This window comes from Myodes glareolus, chromosome 15 (genome assembly GCF_982192425.1).
Source record: "Myodes glareolus chromosome 15, mMyoGla1.1, whole genome shotgun sequence".
Classification (NCBI taxonomy): Eukaryota; Metazoa; Chordata; class Mammalia; order Rodentia; family Cricetidae; genus Myodes; species Myodes glareolus.
The window spans coordinates 38,633,012-38,650,508 of record NC_142040.1 but is presented as its reverse complement, the minus strand read 5'-3'; the positions used below and the strand labels follow the sequence as shown (position 1 = coordinate 38,650,508).

Sequence of the window (17,497 nt, the reverse complement as noted above, 5' to 3'; positions counted from 1 at the left end):
GTTTGATTCGCTCCAGTCTCAGGTGCTGTGACTGACACCCTCTTCTGACCTCAGGTGCTTAGCACACTTAGAGTGCACAGAGAAACGTGCAGCAAACACTGTTAGGTAAAATGAATAATTTTAGTAAAAGAGTTTTAAAAAATTAATTTTTAAAAGAGACCAGTGGACAGACCTAGGAAGAACAAAGCAAATTGTAGGGTTTTCTTATATTCTTCCTTCCATGGTGCTAGGTAACCTCGGGTTTTATCCACGTTTCAGTCTGAAAGTTTCGAGGCTTATAACTTTAGTCCACCATAAGCCTAAACGATAGTTAGTGGAGGTAGCTGTTCTTCAGAAAAGGACTGGTTTGATCTGCTTAGGAAAGGGTCTTTCTGCTTGTTTGGTGGGAATAATAGTTTCTGTGTCATCCCCCTCAGTATCTTCCTGCGTCTAAAACTAGGAAGTGGTTATGAGGGGAGCTCTTGAAGCATGCACCTCAAAGTGGCAAGCCAGACCCTGCCAGTGTGAAGTCGAAGCAATTTGTTCTTAGGGCTTCAGGATTCCTCTGAAGTGAGGAAGACATTATTTAGGAAGAGTGTGACTTCAGCTATATTTGGGGCAGGATATCAGCATGAACAGGGACTTGTGGGCAGGTACTTTTGCTATTAATAGCTGCCCAGATTACATTTTTAAGGAAAGAGCGCCCTCTACTGAGTACAGTGCAGTTTTTTCTTAAACCCTTTCCCCTTCTGTGATCTATTTTTCTGGTCACCACAGTTGACTCTCGTTAGTTCATCTTGCAGCAGGGGGACTACAGCAGCCAGGATCCTCCAAAGACCACCCAAACGGCACTTGGCAAGTTTCAGAGCTTTGCCGTCATTGTAATGCACTAACGGGGTCACTATTTTTCTTTGTCTTGTCTCCTGATGGACACATTGGCAGGCGGAAGAGGCCTGTTCTAAAGAGTGAGTAGGGAAGAGTGAGGAACATATGGCCTAGACCAAGCTCTCTTAGGAGGCTACATTCAGGGGGAGGGGCCACCATTACCACTGAGATCCATCCCAGCCTACAGGTCACTGGAGGAACTCCTAAGAGCCAGTCACAAATCCACAGATCTCCCTGGGGTTTGCTCATTATTAGTCCTTTAACAGTGTGCATCCTCTCATGAGAAGTTGAGCACATGGACGCTAGCAGACATCCAGTGTCAGAGCTAAGGCATGTCATTTCACAATTTTGTAGTCATTTTTAGTCTGTTGATAACACTTTTGGTGGCTTGGCTTAATCGGTTACTAGGCATTTATCTTAGCTTTTTCTACTTTGCTGGACTATACAAGCATAAAGTGACTTTCCGGGGATGTGTAAACTACATGCTGAATGGATTTGTACTTAGAGTGTGTCCATTTGCGTTCTATAATTCATGAAATGGTATATTAAGATCATAAGCTGATTAATACAAGTATAGGGACTGAGAGATGGCTCAGCAGTAGCACTTTTGCAGAGGAACTGGCTTTGGTTCCCAGCACCTGCTTAATAACCCCCAGCCATCTGTAACTCCAGTTCTGGAGGATCTTACCCCTCTTCTGACCTTCATGGGCAGTGAACATGTGGTACACAGACAAGCATGCAATACAAACACACGTGCACACAAATCGATATTTTAAAACACTGCAGCTATAAGGCATTAGTGCTTAATATAAAATGTTTCTGCGTCTAAGTCCAATCTGTCATTTTTGTATCCAAAGAACCAAATGATGTTATTCCTAAGAGTGGTGTGGGAAGTCCTTCTGATTGTGTTGCTTTTATTGGTTAATGAATAAAGAATCTGCCTTGGCCTGTGATAGGGTAGACTAGAGCTAGGTGGGGAAAACTAAACTGAATGCTGGGAGAAAGAAGGCGAAGTCAGGAGAAGCCGTGTAGCTCTGTCAGAGACAGATGCCAGACAGAACCTTGCTGGTAAGCCACAGCCACATGGCGATACACAGACTAATAGAAATAGGTTAAATTAAGATATAAGAGCTAGCCAATAAGAAGCTAGAGCTAATAGGCCAAACAGTGATTTAATTAATACAATTTCTGTGTGGCTATTTCGGGGCTGAGCAGCTGGCAACAAACAAGCTGCCTCCTACAACATAAGAGTTTAGTCCTGTTTTGTTGTTTTTTGTGTTTAAGGTGTATCTTGAAGAGGCAGATGCCTGAATAATGAATATTAGCTGGCTGAATAGCAAATAGTCCTGAGAAGATGGTTTTAATAATATAAAATACTTGGTTATTACAGTAATTAGGCACAACACAGCAGTCTTCAGGTTTGCCTTCTGAACGGGACAGGATTGGTGGTGCTGGGCGGGTAATGGTTCTGTTTTGTGGCTTTGTGTTTTTCAGACAATAAATATTGTGTCAAGAAATAACAAGCAGCACAGTTTAGGAAGAAGAGGCCAGAAAGACCTGGTTTTAAAGCTCCTGAGTTCTCACGTAAGCAGAAATTCCCTAGACTACTTAATCTTTCTGCACAAGTCTATCCTTGATGACGATGTGGCCAGGCCTGGTGCCACTGAATACGGATGGACACCAGGAGCAGCACCTGGGACTGAGGAAGTCTCCCTAGAATTGCGTGAGCAGTAGTAGCAGTAGTCATAGCTACAGAATCTCCGTTAGCTCCATTTTACACAAGAGATTAGCAGGAGATATGGAGTTCCTCCTGAGTACTGTACACACAAATCCGTGCTCTGGAACCCACCTTCTACGGTAGGTATTGTTAACCCCACTTTAGAGTGAGGAAGTTGAGGCACAGATGTATTATTGACTAACTTAGACCTCAGTTGCATAGCTAGGAAGAGCTGACCCTTGGATTGACCCCAGGCAGCCTGGCTCCAGAGCTCACATCCCTGGTCATTGAGCTGACGTCTGACCTTGTCAACGCCATCCTAGAAACGTGATTTGTAAGATATCATCTCTGTTGATGACGAAGCCTCCTGAGTTTGGCACATATATGAATAATGTGTATAAATTTTCTCACTGAGTCCAGCTTGCTAAGTGGTATCGTTTTGATGGACGCTCCCTCGATTTTTCTGGATTTGGTGGCTGTTGTCCCATTGGTGCCACTAATAGTCACCTCACAGGCACTGCATTCATAAGGCTTCCTTGTGTCCTCAGTGTGACTTGGTCTGTTCTCTATGCCTTTTCTGGAGATCACTCCTTCTGCAGCTGTCACCGTCACCTCCTTCAGCTGTTCTGGCCTCGCATCCTCTTCAGGGCCTGACGTTGAATGTCCTCTGACATGATGCATAGGTCAGTCACTCCAGTCGCTCAGCTGTGTGTGCTGAAGATGGACAAGTGCTGTGTTTCATCAGAATCCCAGGGTCTGTTACAGTGAAAAGAGAACACTCTTGAGGCCCCTTTTAAAATCCCCGTGTTGGGGCTTGCTTGTGGCAGTAGAGAGGTCTAGAGAAAATGGTGGGTCTTAATGTTTTTGGACTTTCTCCAGAACTGACTTTTTGGCTGGTGTACCTGACGAACTCGGGCTCTGCCAGGAATTGGATGGGTCAAGCTGTGGAATCTAAGGACCTCTTCTTTCATGGAGGGTAGGGAGAGGTGGTATTCGGATCTGGAGACTGTTGGTGCATGCTGAGTGGCCTGTCCCACCCTAGTATAGATCTTACCTTGAGGATAGGCTGAATTTTTGTGACCACTCAATCCCTACATAACATGGAAGACATTTAGTATCGGGTTCTCTGGATTTTGCTTCTTAGGAATACTGACTCTTAGAACAGGGAGTCTCTAAGCAAAATCCAGAGCAGTCTTCTTGCAGTGTGTTCATGGAGCGGCACCTTCCTATTGGACATGTTCTGCTAGAAAGAATTTCCACACTGTGTCCCTTCTTGCCTGCCATGAACTTGGGTTTTCATGAGAGGCTCTGAGATACCCTGCACTGAATAAGGTGTCTGTTTCCGCCGGTATTTCCTGGTCTGCACACGTGTGATATTTGGAATTATAAAGCATTATCTCTTCAAAAGGTGCAGCTTCTCTGTAGTGTGTACACTTTTGTTCCATTTTGCATTTATTTTTATCCTTCTGCTTAACCCAGTGCTTAATGGGTAGGTGTGCCATTCATTGAGTAGAGTGGTTTGCTAGCATTAGGAGCACAAAGAGGAAAAGCCTTGTCAGGAAACTGTCCTTCTATTTCTGAGGATCCTAGCTAACGCACCTTCCTGCCAGCCACAAGGAAGGACTGTAGCCTCTGAGCAGAGGCTGTAAGAGAGCTTTGCATTCACGTCAGTGGGAACTCCTCTTAATTTCAGAACATTTGTGTATTTAACTGCTTTTCCTAAAATAGGAGATAGAAATCTGTAATAACAGATTGCGTCCCTCAGGACTAACCTTGTTTAGTGAATCTCTTAGAAAGATGCTCATAAGTTTGGAGAAGGTCCCAAAGAAAACCCACACCTCCACACCACACACTTAGGATCTTCTGGTTGTAAAGCAAACAGCGTAAGAGCAGTTACCGTCTCTGGCGATTGCCTGCCTCGTGTCGTGGCACATGCTCTGGGCAGTGCTCCTGGATGGAGTACTGGCGGGAGGGAGCAGCCTGCCTTGCTGAGCACTGCACCACACAAAGGTGGAGATCCAGTCTGCTTCTCTGGTGAAGTGGGAGATATGCACCACCGTCTGGTAAACTTTCCCAAACCTGGATGTGTCAGCACAAAGGGACGGAGTTCTTGAGAAGAAATAGACAGCTGCACACTGTAAAAGAGCATCCTTTTCCTTGCTTACTGAGGAAAAGGACGCGTACAGTATCCCGTTACTCCCCCCCCCCCAAAGGTTTCTAAAGGTCCTAAATCAAGTATCAAGGACTCAGCCAGGAAAAATATAAACACCGGAATTTTTGGCAGTGAATATCAAAAGACTACAAGCTGTCTTGGGTGTTGGTTGGAAAGGAACAAGTGGGAAATGGGTTTGTGTTGATCATAAACTCTCTTAGAAAACATGGCCACTTGGGAATTTATTCACATTAAATCCAACAGCTTTTCCAAATCACTGAAGAGAATCATTTAGAAGTACTGTTACAAAGATGACTCCTTTGATGTGTGAGAAAGGATTTAACTTATTTTTATGTAGTAAGTGTCCCAAGGATGGCCAGTAACTTTACAGCTCCTCTGTCCATCATCGTGAGATACATTCTTTCCTGTCTCTGCAGTTCTCATGCATTTCACACGATGACAAATCATGAAAAACACTACTCATATTTCTGCCCAGTTCTCTCATTTCCCACTGTCTACATAAATACTGCAAACTGAAAGTTTACTTCCTAGCTCCTGATGGGCAGCGGGCTGCCCTGAACTTGAAGACAGACGGCTGGCCGGTTTCACTTCAGTCTGGCTTGTTTCCTTTGGTGGCCACATGCACGAACCCTCACCCTGACAGCACAGCGCCCTCGCCCACTTGCTCTCCACTACTGCTCCTATTAAAAACCTCGTCTCACATTGCCTGTTGTCTAGGTTACTTGTTCCCTGACCAACTCACTTCATTAGTGACCTGCTTTGTCCTACCTGCATTTCTTCAAGCTTCTTTTCAGTTTCAATAATGATGGGGTATTCCTGTCTCCCCCGCCCACTGCTAGTGTTTCATTTGTCTGAATTGTCTTTTCTTCCTAGCAAGCCTTAATTTCTGTGGCATTTTGATGTTTGTTCAACTTGTTAATGCACATAATTGTCCCCGTAACTTGACAAAGGACACATGATGTATTTTCATTCTTACAAATGTATTGTCATATTCATCCAGTACTATTAAGAAAAATTCTCTTCCACATGTAGGTATAGCATTTCAGTGACGTTGCCAGTTTCATGAATTAGATTTGTACTGCATTTGAGTAACTTGAATTTGGTGGGTTTGACTAGACTCTTCAGCTACATATCAGGGATACTTGAGGTGCCAAGGAAACACCATAACCCAATTTTTGCAGTATTCTGCTGTTTCCTTCTTGGCCTACTAAGCAAAGAGATGATTTGGAAAATGCTTGCTTTCCATTGTTATCTGCCTTTATCTGGTTTAAGCCACGAGAATAGAGCCTGTGGGTTTGGTGATGGTTGTCCGGAACGGTGTCCTCCTGAAAGTCTAGCCTTGTTGCTTTACCATGTGTCAGTCATTCTGGGGGCTACACATCTGTCTGTTCGTTTTGCAAGATTTGCTTTTGCTTCAAGACAGTTTTGTTTTTTTGTTTTTTGGTTTTTTTTTTTTGTTGTTGTTTGTTTGTTTGTTTTCTCGAGAAAGGGTTTCTCTGTAGCTTTGGAGCCTGTCCTGGAACTAGCTCTTGTAGACCAGGCTGGCCTCGAACTCACAGAGAGCCACCTGCTTCTGCCTCCAGAGTGCTAGCAATAACCAGTTTTTTGAGTCGTATTTGAATATTCATGATAGCTTTTCCTCATAAAATACTCTTGAGCAGAGTTCAACAGTATAGTTTATTTTTTAAAAAAAAACTTAATGTAATAAACTTTTCATTCTAAATTATGTGCACTTGTAGTATTCTGTATAACTGATCTTAAAGTTTACATGGTGTCGGAATTGAATTACTATAATTTACCTAGCGATCCCTTAGAGTTTTCTCAGCATGCTCATACAGTTCAAAGGCAACAGGACACATAGCATAGCAGACCTGTGTAATTGAAATGCGGGTTTCTTTTGGTTCATTGACTTGTCTTCTAGGTAGACTTTGGGCCAGCAAGATGACTCCGTGGGTAAAGGATTTGCTAACAAGCCTGACAGCCCACGTTCAGTGCCTGGACCCTACAGTTGTTCTCCGATCTCTGCATGTGTGAACGTAGGCACACACAGCAAATACGTGTCAAAAAGATTTTAGCAAGACTTGGCATGCAGTTAGCTTCATAGACTGAGTCATAGGTGACTGACAGGAATGTTGGGGGGGGGGAGCCATAGAAAACTGTTCACTTTAAAAACTGGCGTGAGGGAAATGGGTCAGCACAGGAAAGCCTGTCCACCTGAGCTCAGTTCCTGGAGTTCACATAAAAGCCAGGTAAGGTTGTCTGACTCTCTAATCCCAGCAGTCCCGTGGCAAGATGGGAGGTGGGGGCAGGAGAATCAGCTAGAAGCTGTAGATCAGCTAGCCTGGAGCACAGGAAAGAACAGAAGCTAGAGAGACCTGCCTCAAAACAAGGTGGAGACAGATAGCTTCCATGTGCGTATCAAGGCACTTACACGTGTACACATACAGTAAATTTGAAAAGTGGTTTATGCCTAGTAGCTCTCTGACATTTTATAAATCCCTGTTATTGAGTGTTCGTGGTAGCTTTTCAAACTCATCCAGAGCAGTAATTTAGAAGTAGGGAGAATTTTTGGAACTATCTGTGGTAGGAGGCCCAGGTTGTGAGTGCTAGGTCCATCACACACAGTGTTTCTTCAGGTCTGTGTTGGTTAGAAGTGATAGTCATAGTCTCTGTTGCTATAAGGTTTACTCACAGAGGACAGGAAAAACCTTCCTAGCACCATGTCCTGGGTCAGTTATGAGCCGGTGTTTGCAGCATGTCTATGCATTGTTTAATGTTACATATAACCTTGCATTTCTGTAACATGTTTTACATTGCAAAAACCCTGCAACCACTGTTAAGATTACTTTTCATTTTACAATCCCACTGTGTGATATTTTAATAGAAACAAGTCCGTGAATCCAAGTAAATGAATTCATAAGCATATATGTGATTAATTGGAATACATTATAAATGTATATCAATCAAAATAGCATGGTGGAGCCTGCTGTGGTGGGACACGCCTGTAATCCCAGTACTCGGGACACTAAGATAGGAAGAGAAGTTTGAGATGAGCGTGGTCAGCATAGCAAACCCTACCTCAGAACAAAAAACAGGAACAGCTGGAATGGCTCAGCTCAGCTGGTGCGTCCCCTCTCACCCAAGCCTGACAACCTGAGTTTGGTCCTGGAGGAAACAGGTTGACTCCCACAAGTTGTCCTCTGACCTTCACAAGTGTGATATGTCTATGTGTGTGAAGTCACGTACATGCAGAGTTAAAAAAATGTAATCAAAATGTGTGGTCACAGGGCAGTATATGTTGTTAATGGTCACACATCATAGTGTAGTCAGTCAGAGCATGAAGTTTTTGAAGGTGAGTTTATCCACTAAAGACTGAAAAGGTTTTCACATATAAATAGAAATAACCCTGTCCCCAATGGTTACCAGTGTAGAAACTTGTTAGCCCATCGTCAGTCACACATTAAGAAACAGCAGTCATGGCTGAGCAGTGGTTTGATGGGCGAGACTCTTGCCGTGCAAGCAGGAGGACCTGAGTCTGAGCCCCAGAGACTAAGTGAAGCCACGCTGGTGCGTAGAGAGACAGGAATCCTGGAAGCTCGCCCTGCAACCAGGCTGCTGTGCACAGCAATGAAGATCAACAAAAGAGACCCCTTGTGAAGACCCATACCCAGGGAATGCTCTGACCACCCTCTCCCCCCATGGAGCTACCTGCCTGTGCACACTTAAAACTTAGAACAGTGGGTGGGGGAGGGGGCAGGTGACTCACTCTAGAATCAAACACTCCTGGAGGCTGAGGCACTAAGATGTAGCCTAAGCTACAGAGTGACCCTGTACCTGGAAGAAAGGGAAAGAGGGAGTAGTCACAGATTTTTGTTGTGCCAAAGAGAATGGTCACACAACTTGGGCAGAGTTAGCTTGTTTCTCCGCAAGGCAAATAAGAATTGCTTGTTTTTTCACGCTCAAGGTGCATCGTTGCTGAATAGCCCAGAATAAAATCTCCCATGAATTTACTTTGCATAGTGTGAACGTTTTATTTGCCATGACTGCCTGTGCAGACTTGATAAATGTTGCATTGGGTAAAGGTGGAAGAGCTGCCCTTCCCTGTGGTTCTTCCTGCTCGGTGAGAGAAAGCCAGCTGTGGCCAGTGACAGTCCATCTAGAGAGAACACGACTGACCCGATGCTGAAGGACAGGATTTTGTTGCGTTTTGTTTTGTTTTCCTGTCTGCACGTGATCATATGTAGTTGAGTAGTCATATTTTTTCTTGGTCACCTGGGGAAGAAAAGAGACTGAAGTCGCCCATCAGCATGCTTGGCTTGTTTGGGGTTTTGCCTTTTAATTTAACCAGGGACTATTTCACTGCACATAGAACTTCGCCTCCCTTAGCTTTTCTCGCCCGTGCAATGAAGGGACGGTTGAGTCCGGCTCCTGAGAACTGAGCCCAGCTCAAGTGGAGCAGTCAGTGCTGTGCCCCTTGGTGAGGAGTTCTCAGTCGATGGGGCTCATCGTACACTAGTATTTTCTTTCCTGGCTCCTTCCTTTGTCCTTCTCTTCTCTTCCCGTGGTAGCAGTATGTGTATTTGGTGTATGAATTTCTGCTGGAGGGAGGGCCTACAGGTAGCTGTGGGCTGTGTATGTCTCAAATAACCTGGGTCTTTTTTTTTTTTTCCCAAATTTTCTCTTCTGGACACCAAGAGAATCAAGAATCTTCCTGCTTCAGCCTTCCCCCAGGTGCTGGGATTACAGAGTTGTGCCCCAAGACCTGGCTCACAAAATCAGACTAGTGCCCTTACCAGCTGAGCCAGCTCTCTAGCACACATTTAGATTTAGCCCTCCTGTTATTATAAAGCCTGTCAGGGATTTCGCCATGTTAGTAGTGAGCATAAAATTTCCAAGCTAAAATTAACCACTTAACTTTTTTTAAATTGTAGGATTCTGCATGTCATTGAGAGTCTTGTGTGTCTTCATTTTGCAGAGCTGAAGTCCTCATCAGGCTCTTTGGGATTTTTTTCAGGGAATAGAGTAGTAGGCTGCTTCATTTAAGACTAGAAATACTTTGGTTTATATTGGTAGATTAATTTAGGAATGATGAAAAAGCACTCTTAATAAATAACTTTGAAATCTTGGCTTAGCTGGTTAAAGAATCTGTGAAAATGTTTCCCTCGCTGAGACACACATGTGGCCCCTGGAGAGTTCCAGCTTGTCACTTGGGGTGGTACTAGGGAAGGACTAATTACCTAATAGCTGCCGAGGGACCCAGCACAACCCTGGTGCCTATTTTTATTGCTTCTCCCTCACTAGCTGTGTGCTCCCTGAGTTCCGTCTTCTCCCTTATTCTGTCTCTACATCTACAGTATCGATTTGCTTTATTTATTCTAATGCCATTCTTTATGCACTGACACTTTCCATGCACCTTACTTTCAAACTCCCAGAGAGAGTGAGCCAAGGTGTACAATACCATCTAGTATGGAGTGTCTTTGAACCAAGGCACATTATTGGACCAGCTCACTATGAACTACAGGATGGGTTCAGTACACAACAGAAGGAGAGGTGACATCTGGGGGGAACCCCCAGCATGTCACTAAAAGGTACAGTGTATCAGGCCCAGCAGACTTGGTGTTACCCATAGGAAAATGGTGAGAATGCAAACCATCCTGGAAGGTTTCCTGTAGGCAGAGACTTGATAATCACACAGAAACTATATTAATTCCAACACTGCTTGGCTGTGACTCAGGATATTCCTAGCTAGCTCATACATCTTAAATTAACCCATTTCTATTAGTCTGTGTATCACCACGAGGCTGTGGCCTACTGGTAAGGTTCTGGTGTCTTTCTCCTTTGGCAGCTACATGGTGTCTGCCTGACTCCACCTTCTTTCTCTCTGCATTCAGATTAATTTTCCTGCCTGCCTATACTCTGCCCTGCCACAGGTCAAAGTAGCTTCTTTATTAACCAGTATAAGAAAACATATTCATAACATACAGAGGAGAATCCCACATCAGTCTCTCAGTGCTGTGAGGAAGGCAAAAGTTTAGACAGATCCTCAATTTTATATCATATTCCAATGGTTATGTAGCCTGCTAGAAAGGACTAACTAGCGACCGTAGACATGTGGGAGGGATTTTGTACTGAAGGCATGTGAGAAAAGGAAAGGATTGCTGGCAGGAAAAAGTTAAGTGGGGGAGCATATATATGCTAAGATGTGTGAACTGTTGGCATACTTAGGAAGGAAGCATATTAATGCTGTAAGAACAGAGCATGCCTGGTATGTAAGGTGCTCCAGGAAGGAACTTACTTTATGGACCTGATGAGATTAGTAAGATGATTAGACCCAGACATTAATATAATAATAATAAATAGTATAATAATGACCTCCACAAGAAGGGAAGGGTGGGGCTTCACTTAGTGTGCAGCAGCTGTATTCTGTCAGTGTAGCCAAGGGTTAGAAACCTAACATCAGGCTGAAATGGGCCTTTAAAGCCCTAGGTCAAACATAACATGTCTTCTGAGGAATGCTTAGGAAAACAAGAAAGGAAGCCGCGTGTACCCCAGATAAATAGGAAATGACCCCCCCATTCCCCCATCTCTTAGTGTTACTCTTTAGGTTTGTCCAAACCTTATTCTTGTCCTTAAGTCTTCAAGGTAGTTTTCCCAGACATGATTTGGCTTTACTAAAAATCAGTTAACTTGAAAGGTCTGAAATGCCTGAGCTATTTTAACTAAAACCAGCACACTTTGAGGTAATAATAGCCATGGTTACCCCCCCCCCCCCATGCACATACACACACCTGCCATGCTTAACCAGCCGTTAGATTTCCTGGGCTTCAAGGCTTTGGTTAAAAAGGGAGTTTGTTCTCTCCAACTGTAGTGTTCCTTGACTGGCAAACCACTGCTATGTACACAGGCATACATACCTGGCAGAACTGGAACCATGTCTGTTCATGCGTGGAAGGTATGCTTACGGTTGTAAACCGTGGAAGTATTTGGAGAAGGCTTATTTTCTTTCCAGCAGGCTTGGTCTCATTTCAGAGAAAAAAAAACCAATTAGCTATAATTTCTTCCTGGTGTGAAAAATGGAATGATCTATGTTTTGCTGGATCTGAGACCCCAGTGTTTGTAAATTATACCATTTTATAGTCTATGAAGGAAGAAAAGTTACCTATGAAAGTACAGCTTCTGGTTGCATGGAGCCATTCAAATTTAGGTGATAAAGTGTAAAAAATGCACATTTTAGGATTAATTATATAAAATTATTTTGAGGAAACTAAAACACTTTGTTTATATTTGTAGATTAATTTAGGAATGATGAAAAGTCTCTTAATAAATAACATCAAAGTTCCAGACTTAATCAGAAGTGCAAAATGATAAAAAATATTAAGTAATATGGAAGACATTCAACGTTAGAAGCAGAAGGGCATCCCTTAGGACTGCTGATGTGGCCGTTCATTCACTCTGTGTGTGACACTCTCTCTGTACTCCCTGAGCTTGGATGCGGAGAGTAGACGAATAAAGCTCACGCCAACTACTCCAGGAGGGTGAGACCTGTTTGTTGTCGTAGAGGTCACTTTGAGGGGGGCTGTGGAAGGGTGAACTGACGAGGTCTCTGAGTAGTTGAGGAAACCAGAGTGAGTGGATGAGTTGTGTCAGTGAGAAGTCAGGAAATAGCCTGTGCAGAAGAATCCTGAGCCAGGTGTCCTGGGTGCTGGCGGGAGAGGGGAGGGGCAAGCTCTCTGCCAGCTGTGGATTTGCCAGGGACTCAGCCAGACTGGAGCACCCCGTCCCCAGCAGTCCTTACCCTGGAACAGGGCCTGTGACAGACTCTGCTAAGTTGAGGAGCTTCTTGAGGCTTCTTAGTTTGTTTTCCTCCAGGTCCTTGAAGTGTTCTTTCTTCAAGTCTTAAGTTCTTTCCACCTTCAGGCAGGGAGCTGGGCAGTTCAGAGGAATAGGTTCCCGCGTTTTACTTTTTGCCTCCTCTCTCATCTCCTCCCTTTATGTCCTGTCTGCCTTTCATGCTTCCTCTCTTCCTCTGACAACACCAAGCACACACCACATCATCAACACGGAAACAGCCAGATACTGCTAAGCACCTGAATCACTGTCTAAAACAGTGTTTTCATCCTTTGGAGCAGTTTTGGTAGCAGGAATGTTTGCCGTGTGCCCCGACTGCCCATTTGTAAGATTCGGATGAGGTGTTACTGCTCTTTGTCTTCCTAAACGCAGTTAGAGCCGTTTCTGACATTGTGCTTGTGTGTGGCCCGGCCCTCCACAGTGTAGGTATTTCACTGGAGTCAGATGGGCATTTCCTCTCTGCGCCTGTTTGGTTTGTGTTTTGTTTGCTTTGCTGAAGCTGCTGCCTCAGAGTTATGAATAACTGGAAAATTCCTAGACAAGTTCGAAGTTGACATTTTAGTGAGTTCAAGGTCATCATTCCTGACGCCACTGTACTTCCTCTTCCTTCCAGGGTAGAAAACTATTATTCTCTAACTTTACTGGCTTTAGAAAAAAAGAGTTATTGAGGTTAGTCTGTAATTTTAAAACTTGGCACTTCTCTCAGAATAGAGGTACTTAGTTTCCGTCAGAACACAGCTTTGAAATCTATGCGGTGTGGATGTATATGCGTACGTACATCGAGATGGGTATGTTTTGAAATTAGTGATCTTCCAGAGAGTGCTGCTTCACCTGTTAGACTTTGTCAAATTAGTTCCCAAAAGTTCCTAGCTTAAAGATGATCTTAATTCTGGTGACGCGTCAGAATGTTTGTGGCAGGTCATTTCTACTCTGTTATGAAACCAAGTGCATTATCATCGTGTTCTTGTTCCAGGAACACGCAGACTTAACATTCAGGCGGTGCAAAGTTATTTTAGGATATAGTTAAATTCTACATAGTTTGTTCCACCTTTACTTAGTTAATTATAGAAACTAAGCGTACCTCCCCGGTTCTGTGTACGCTGACATGAAAATTATAAATTTTGGAGTAAGGGTAATAAGATACAAATAAGATATGTGTTTCTTGTGTATTATAATATTGGTGTGGTAGGCAGTCTGTGTTAAAGCAGTGGTTAATGTTTTGGGTTAGTTTGGGTAACTGCTGGGAAGGACCTGCACTGATATTATTAGTAAGCATACAACCTCTGAGTAAAATCTTTTTTAGAGATACTATTTTTTTAAATGTATTTAACTTATTTATTTTATGTGCATTAGTATAAAGGTGTCAGATCCCTTGGAACTGGAGTTACAGACAGTTGTAAGCTGCCATGTGAGTGCTGGGAATTGAACCTGGGTCCTCTGGAAGCGCAGCCAGTACTCTTTACTGCTGAGCCATCTCTCCAGCCCCCTTTTAGGGATGCTATTAAAGTTGATGGTAGCAGATGACATTCAGCAGTATCCACGTTAAGCACAGTAATGATTATGTACATTGTGTTCATACTTGACCTCACTCTTCTGTGGGTTCTACCACCTGTCTTTTCAGGTTCCCGTAACCAGAGTGTAAAACAACCACACTGTTCACTTGTCCTTGGAAATTATCATTTTTTAATCTGACTTTTTTCTCTTTGTCCTCATTTCTCCCTTGATTTTAGCCGAGAGATGGAGAATAAAGAAACCCTCAAAGGATTGCACAAGATGGAGGACCGCCCAGAAGAGCGAATGATCAGGGAGAAACTAAAGGCCACCTGTATGCCCGCCTGGAAGCACGAGTGGTTGGAAAGGAGAAGCAGGAGAGGCCCTGTGGTGAGCTCTGAGGGCACCGCTCTGGGAGGGAGCATAGAGGAAGTAAGAAACTCGGCAGTCGTTTCCTATTTCCTGAGCTAAGCCATAATTAAAACCCTGCTCATTAGACAACTTAAATGACTGTAAGAAAGCATTTGATGGAGCACCTGGAGCCACACTGCCCTCTAATGTTAGCGTCTGTGCCTCAGCAATTTCATAACGTACTTTCTGATAAAAATCGGTTTATTTGTGATGGTAAGAAACAGTTAGATTAAGTAAGCCCAGGAGTTAAAGATAAAATTTCTGGAGTTTGTCAAAAGAATGACCAGGTTAAGAAAGACAAGGATATTGTATGCTATGCTGTGATTTTTTCACTAAAACATGGAGGATGTATTGTAAATGCACTTCTGCATTAATACACAGGAAGAAGGACCTGCTGCCAGTCTGTCGATCTAATTCTGTTTATATTTTTCTTTTGAAGTAGAGATAGCAGTGATAAGATTTATTACACTCCAGTCAGGACCTGGTAAAACCGCCCCATAATCGTCTAGCCTTCATCTTCATCCCACTGACCTCTTTAAGTTTAAATTAATTAGCTAAATATGAAAGAAAAAATTTAAACTTCCAAACATTATTTTATGTGTATTCGTGTCTTGCCTACATGTTGTCTGTGTATAATCTACATTAATCTACATAACCTGGTACCCACAGAGGCCCGAAGGCCTCGGATCCCCTGGGACTGTACTCGCAGATGACTGTGAGGCACCATGCAGATGCTGGGATTCAAAACTCAGGCTCTCTAGAACAGCACCAGCCAGCGCTGCTAACCGCTGAACCATCTCTGTCCCCACCAAAGTTTAAGCCTAGTTGTCAGTCATATTAGCCACCTTCAGGGGATGCCAGGAGGAGCAGGCTTCAGCTGTCCTGAGGATTTGATCTGAGAGGCCTGTATTTAAACATGGCAGTAGCAGCAGCAGGCCGTGTAAATTGCATGTTTCCAATTTAAGAAATTGGTCTTTAAGCTTGAAGCATCCTTGGCTTTTTCCAGCCCCTGAATCTTTTTTCCCCCTTATTACTGAGACTTGAACCGAGGGCCTCATGCATGCTGAACCACCACTGTACCACTGAGCAGTGCTCCTGGCCCTTCCCTGGCTTCTTGAACTATGCCTTAAAACTATTATAAAATAACATTTTCAAGATAGTTTAATATCACCAAACTGTATTTGACTACTTAAATTAATACCCATTATTACTGTTTTATGGCTTATATTTTTTCAAAACAAGAGAACATTTCTTTTTTTTAATTACTGTTTTTATTGAGCTATATATTTTTCTCTGCTCCTCTCCTCTCCCCTTCTACCCTCTCCCACCGTCCCGATGCTCCCTTCACTCCCTCTCCTCCTCTTCTCTCACATGATCCCCACACTCCCAATTTACTCAGGATATCTTGTCTTTTTCTACTTCCCATGTAGATTAGATCCATGTATGTCTCTCTGAGGGTCTTCATTGTTGTCTAGGTTCTCTGGGATTGTGAATTATAGGCTGGTTTTCTTTGCTTTATATCTAAAAGCCACGTATGAGTGAGTACATGTGGTATTTGTCTTTCTGGGTCTGGGTTACCTCACTCAGTATGATGTTTTTTAGCTCCATCCATTTGCCTGCAAATTTCAAGGTGTCATTAATTTTTTCTGCTGTGTATAAATGTACCACATTTTCCTTATCCATTCTTTGGTTAAGGGACATTTAGGTTGTTTCCAGGTTCTGGCTATGACAAACAATGCTGCTTTGAACATAGTTGAGTATGTGTCCTTGTGGTACGATTGAGCATCCTTTGGGTAAATACCCAAAAGTGGTATTGCTGGATCTTGAAAAATGTTGTTTCCTAATTTTCTGAGAAATCGCTCAAAGAAAGGGACTGTACCAGTTTGCACTCCCACCAGCAATGCAGAAGTGTTCCCTTTACCCCACATCCTCTCCAGCATAAGTTGTCATCAGTGTTTTTGATCTTGGACACTCTTATAAGTGTAAGATGGAATCTCAGAGTTGTTTTTGCATTTCTCTGATAGCTAAGGATGTTGAGCATTTTCTTAAATGTCTTTCAGCCATTTTAGATTCCTCTGTTGAGAGTTTAGGTCTGTACTCCATTTTTTTTTATTGGAATGTTTGTTCTTTTGATGACCAATTTCTTGAGTTCTTTGTATATTTTGGAAATCAACCCGCTGTCCAAAAGAACATTTCTTGAAGTGCTAATTTTTCTGCATTTAATTCCTAATTTGTGTTAATTCTGAATATTAAATGAGCTAGATGACAACAAATAGCAACTAGTAGTTTTTCTAAAATTTTGTACAGTAACTTTAGTGTGAACGCAAAATAGTGACATTTGTGTAAGTAAAAATAATCTCCCAACATTAGTGACAATGTAATACCAAATAAAATGTGACCTATTATCTGGTATAGTTGTATTAATATTGTATAGTAACACATTTATTTCCCACTCTGATGTTCAGGTGTACTTTGTATATATTTAAGTAATCGAAACATTGGACTATTTTTGTTTCAGGTGGTGAAACCAATCCCTATTAAAGGAGATGGATCTGAAATGAGTAACCTGGCAGCTGAACCTCAAGGAGAGGGTCAAGCGAGCTCTGCTTCAGCAGCCCCCAAAGGCCGACGCAGCCCATCTCCTGGCAGCTCCCCATCAGGGCGCTCAGTGAAACCGGAATCCCCAGGAGTGAGACGGAAGCGAGTCTCCCCGGTGCCTGTGAGTTAAGATCAGAACCGTTTGTTCACTCGCTTCCAGCACAGAGAGGGCTCCCAACAGTGCGACAGAGCAGCCGTGTTTAGAGTGTGGTTGATCTGAGGGCTGATGGGGGACTCGGAAAATGCTTTCTGGAGTCTGTCAAGCCCAAACTATCTCCATCCTAAAGCCTTTGTGCTGTCACTGTCATTGTACACTCGTAATTGTTAGAGCTGCTGATGCTTTCACCCCAGTTAACACTAGGCTCTGGCACTAGAATTGGAGTTTCCCCTTTACT

General features: G+C 43.2%; 1 protein-coding gene across 2 annotated transcripts in view; it reads left to right on the top strand.

The window, feature by feature from the left end:
• Nucleotides 1-17,497, top strand: part of Map3k1 (mitogen-activated protein kinase kinase kinase 1) — a 63,546-nt gene that overhangs the window by 22,600 nt on the left and 23,449 nt on the right. For both annotated transcript variants that reach the window (XM_087896885.1, XM_085676709.2), the window contains exons 2-3: nucleotides 14,333-14,483; nucleotides 17,023-17,223. In XM_087896885.1, the coding sequence (XP_087753011.1) occupies nucleotides 14,340-14,483; nucleotides 17,023-17,223 (345 nt within the window). In that variant the 5' untranslated portion in view covers nucleotides 14,333-14,339. The remainder of the gene's footprint in view (nucleotides 1-14,332; nucleotides 14,484-17,022; nucleotides 17,224-17,497) is intronic.